The sequence below is a fragment of the Octopus bimaculoides genome, chromosome 9 (genome assembly GCF_001194135.2).
Source record: "Octopus bimaculoides isolate UCB-OBI-ISO-001 chromosome 9, ASM119413v2, whole genome shotgun sequence".
Lineage (NCBI taxonomy): Eukaryota > Metazoa > Mollusca > Cephalopoda > Octopoda > Octopodidae > Octopus > Octopus bimaculoides.
Window position 1 is genome coordinate 1,426,331 of NC_068989.1, and position 4,882 is coordinate 1,431,212.

Genomic DNA, 4,882 nt, shown 5'->3' on the forward strand with positions numbered 1-4,882 from the left:
ATATATATATATATATATATAGAAACATACATATATATGTATATATAAACATCTGCACTCACACATCCGTAATATGGCTGACTTTATCCATGTATAGAAATGAATGCATGAAATTCTCTTCGAGTTCGAGTGGGTGTCGTCTGATTTCGTTTCTCACTGCACCACGGCTCACATCTAATATTCCATGTTGAATTAAAGGCAAGTGTTCAGAAGAATTGGCTGAATTTTTAACAAGTCTTGAAAGGAAATCTAATCTGATTTTTGGAATTCTTTATACAAATGGATGTACACTTAACAGCATAAATAGATCGGAGGAATAGTTTCGAGATAATGAGCGAAGTTCTTCTGTATAGTCATTTGCCCTGCTAGAAATAAAGACGTAGTTTACTTCGACTCATCGCCTGTGATTTAAGACAAACACAGAACGCTGTATCTTTAGATATTCTGCACCTTTAGATATATTACACTTGCAAGGAGATGGCATTTTCACCGTAGGTCTATTCTTTCTAATTTCACAAAGTCTAAACAACAACACCTTGACGTGAATTTAATCCCCAAATGTGATGTTACAGACATTTTTTCTCTCTTTGTCACACTTAGTCTCTGTCTCTCTCGCTCTCAGTCGCACGCACACACACACACACATTCACACACTCACAGACAAACACGTACATACACACAGATATAATATATACATATGTATAAAATAATTTAGCTCCCTCCTCTCTCTCCGCACACACATACGAGCTCGGACGAGTGGCCACGTTGTGGTTCCTTCATTGGCTCACATAAATCCAAGGAAATCTTTTACTAATCCAATATCATATTATTCGTCACTAACAGACAACAGAAATAACAACAATATCATCGTACACAACAACAACAGCGACAACAACAACAACAACAACAACTGCTATAATTATAGCATTAATGCAACGACAAACGACCCACAGCTCATGTTTGTATGATAAAATTATTATCATCGTCATTATTATTATTATTATTATTATCATCATCATCATCATCATCATCATCATCATCATCATCATCATCATTATTATTGTTATTATCATTATTATTATTATTATTATTATTATTATTATTATTATTATTATTACTATTGTTATTATTATCTACTGTTGAACTCAAATATTTCTTCATCACTTCTCCTCCACTTCCACTTCCCACTCCCTTACCTGTTACTCTGAGGAGTCTGCCTCCTCTCCCCCTTCCTTCTCTCATTCCCATTCCGGCCTTGCAACCACCACCACCACCACCACCACAGATTTCGCCACCATTCCTACAATGGCCATCACCATCTTTAGCGATCGTCACACTTCGTCGTTCAATTCTTTCCTTAGCATCTTCCTCTTCCTCCCTTCCTCCCCCCACCACATCCTACAACCATTCACAGCTTCCTTCCGCATTTTGATTTATTTCCAACGATTATTATTTTACCATTTTTTTCCTTCTTTATTATATTTGTTTTACATAAATATATTTACGTGTATTTTTTCTTTCTCTTCATTCCTCAAGGAAGAAAACGAAGAACAACAACAAAAACAAAACCAACAATAAATAAAAAAGATCGACGCCGAACGGCACCGACTGCAACTCAAAGAACAGCAACAATATTCGGCAGCAGACCGACGCCATGCGATCCATAGTTTGATATAGTTTGGCAGTGGTTTCGATGTCCAGTTATCGCCGTCAGCCTCAGACCCCTGACCTCTTCAATAATAATTCTGTCGTTAATTCTGAACACCACCACCACCACCACCACCACCACCATCAGCAGCAGCAGCGGTAAACAACAACAACAACAACAACAACCACAGCAGTACTAATCATAATAATAAACATAAAAGCAGCAGCGACAGAGAGTTGCGATTGCTAGTGGTACTCTTCCTGCTACTCTTTCGTTTCTTCCTCCTCCTCCTCCTCCTCCTCCTCCTCGTCGTCGTCATCATCATTCTCATCGTCATCATCATCACTAACAGTAATACCACCACCACCATCATTGATTATATTCTTACTACTACATAGCTGTGGACAACACCACTACAACCACAGGACGACCACCAATAACCACTTCCCCCTCCACTCCATCCACTTTTTGATATTAAACACTGAGGCATCACCAAATAAATAAAAAAGAAAAACAGGAAAAAATTCGCTCCCCACCCAAAATCAATCAATCAACCGAGCTATAAACAAGGCGACAAACACCTCCCCCCCCCACACACACATTACCTAAACGGATATTAATAATCTAAACACATTCCTCTACATCCAAACACCACCACCTCCACCCGTTTGCCCGTCCCCCACCACATCCGGCAAGCTGGCGCTTCTCCTGATGGAAAATCTAGACTTTGGACATTCGCAACATTTCTTAACCGATTTCTCCATTTCGGCATATTCGCCAGTCGATGACATGACCTACGTGACGTCATCTTCGTCATCGCCGTCGCCGAGCAGCGGCGACACAGATTCGACGAGTCTGGTGAAGCAGCGACGCCGGAAGAGGCGGTGTCCGCAGCAACAGATTCAGCAACGACAAGCGGCTAACCTTCGCGAGCGGAAGAGGATGCAGAGCATCAACGAAGCGTTTGAGGGTCTCCGGGCGCACATCCCGACCTTACCGTACGAGAAGCGCCTGTCCAAGGTCGACACCCTGCGTCTGGCTATTGGCTACATCAGCTTCCTCACGGAACTCGTCGAGTCGGATGTCCAGACCAAAGAGAACATCAACCGCTCGGTAGGGGAGCAACCCAAAAAGGTGATCATTCACTGTCATCGAGGTAAGTCAGAAACACGGTTTCCTTTCTTTATTTTGTTGTTTTAGCGGGAGTTTCATCAAACCCTACAGAGACGAATGAGTGTTACATCATCTCTGTCTCTTTGAAAAAAAAAAGTATAAACGGCCCAGATTTCTCAGTTCTTCTTCTTTCAATCAGAAATACTTCTTATTGTAGGAATGGATCCCACTGACAATAATAAAACAAGAATTGTTATTATTGAAGATTAGTAAAATCGTTAAAGACTTGAACAAAATAACTTTTGGTGTTTGCTCTAGTTCTTTACATACGCCCGAAATCAACTTTGCTGTTTATCAAATCGAGATACCAGTCATATACTGAGGTCGATTTAATCGATTAACACTCTCCCTCAAATTTGTGACTGGTTACTAATAACTATAATTATTGATTTTAGTGCAAACCCCAAAGAGAAAATCTTCAAAACCTAATCCTTCAAGCGAGTCGGTTCTTCTCTAAATTCCAGACTGGAATCAATTATTTCTAATGAAAAGAACTTAGGGAGAAAGCATGAACCCTAAAACATCACAACATCCCATTATCTCTTCTCCGAAACACACGGCATTGCCATCGCTCCAGAAATGTATTAAGACAGAAAATTAGTTTCCACTAAGACGATTCCCCAATCCATTTTTTGGGTCCTGTTGGATCCATTTCCTTTTGTCTGCCTTTTCATTGTCTCAAAAATCACTTCGATCGCCACATAATAGAATTCCTTTATTCAATAAAGTTCAAACTGCCTAATATTATCGAGTTAATCATCATCCAGATGTAATTATCCGACGGATCATTGACCCTGGAAAGCCAAGGGAGTCTGACCCCTCACACCAGGCTCACATAAAATGAAGAGCACAACTTCCAAGTTCAGAAAACGAAGGGCAAAGATTTCGTACAGATTCGGCGACGGACCAAATGCTTTGTACAGAATTTAGCGTTTCCTTCTCTACAAATCCCTTCCAATATGTTGGGGTCAATTTAATTGATTCCATTAGAAACTGATAATAACGGCTTCTGATTTCTGTTAATCGATGAAAGATGAAAGCGAGATTGGTCTTCGTTGAATTTGAACTCAGAACAAAAAATTGCCATAACTAAATACCTCAAGGTATTTTGTCTGGCGCAGTTTCGATTCTGATCAATGTAACAACAGAATTAATACTAACCAAGTTAACCGTATCCCAATTCGGGGATAATTAAATGTTAGACATTATAGGCGCAGCAGTGGCTGTGTGGTAAGTAGCTTGCTTACCAACCACATGGTTCCGGGTTCAGTCCCACTACGTGGAACCTTGGGCAAGTGTCTTCTACTATAGTCTCGGGTCGACCATGTACATATATATATGCATACGTACATATATACATGCATACATAAATACATACATACATACATACATACAATCACACAAACATACAATCACACAAACATTCAAACATACATACATACATGCTCCTGAGAGTCGGTTGCATATTTAACTCAAGTTTTCCAAATGTTTGAGCAAGTCATCTTTTCTGGCGATTCTCCCAAATTTCTTTTTTCTTACAAAAAATTATATTTTCGATTCATAAAATCGTTATGAGTCTTTTATTTGTGAGCGGTTTCTAGTTAATAATTACCACTTCGAATGTGTGTGTGTATATATATATATATATATATATGTGTGTGTGTGTGTGTACGATTTAAAATGCTTTATAGCTTTAAAGCACAACCGCTTCGAGCAAACACCACAGAATAACGATGATCCGCTTATAGTTATCAACAACAAATTTCAACGACAGTTCTTCAGATGTTGCTTCCAATTTAAAAGTCTGCAGGTGTAAATGTTTGTCCGTGGCCTTTCTCCGTCATTCGGACACAACATCAGGGATGGGGGACACCGCTAGTGTTGGGAGAATATACCGAGGAATTCTTCGAGATTACACCTGGTCAGCGAATGTTGGCTATGTCCAGATCGATGTTTGAAATCTTACTTGTTTAAAATGTTAAATGTACCTGATGAGGAGAGGACTATATATTATAATGTAATCTTTTAGAACTATATATATATATATATAACTATATATAT

At 39.2% G+C, this 4,882-nt stretch overlaps 1 protein-coding gene across 1 annotated transcript in view; it reads left to right on the forward strand.

Annotated features, from left to right (window-relative positions):
• The window catches only part of LOC106871334 (pancreas transcription factor 1 subunit alpha), an 18,921-nt gene that overhangs the window by 2,718 nt on the left and 11,321 nt on the right, over nt 1–4,882 (forward strand). The window contains exon 2 of the mRNA XM_014917737.1: nt 1,537–2,804. Within this exon, the coding sequence (XP_014773223.1) occupies nt 2,360–2,804 (445 nt within the window). The 5' untranslated portion in view covers nt 1,537–2,359. The remainder of the gene's footprint in view (nt 1–1,536; nt 2,805–4,882) is intronic.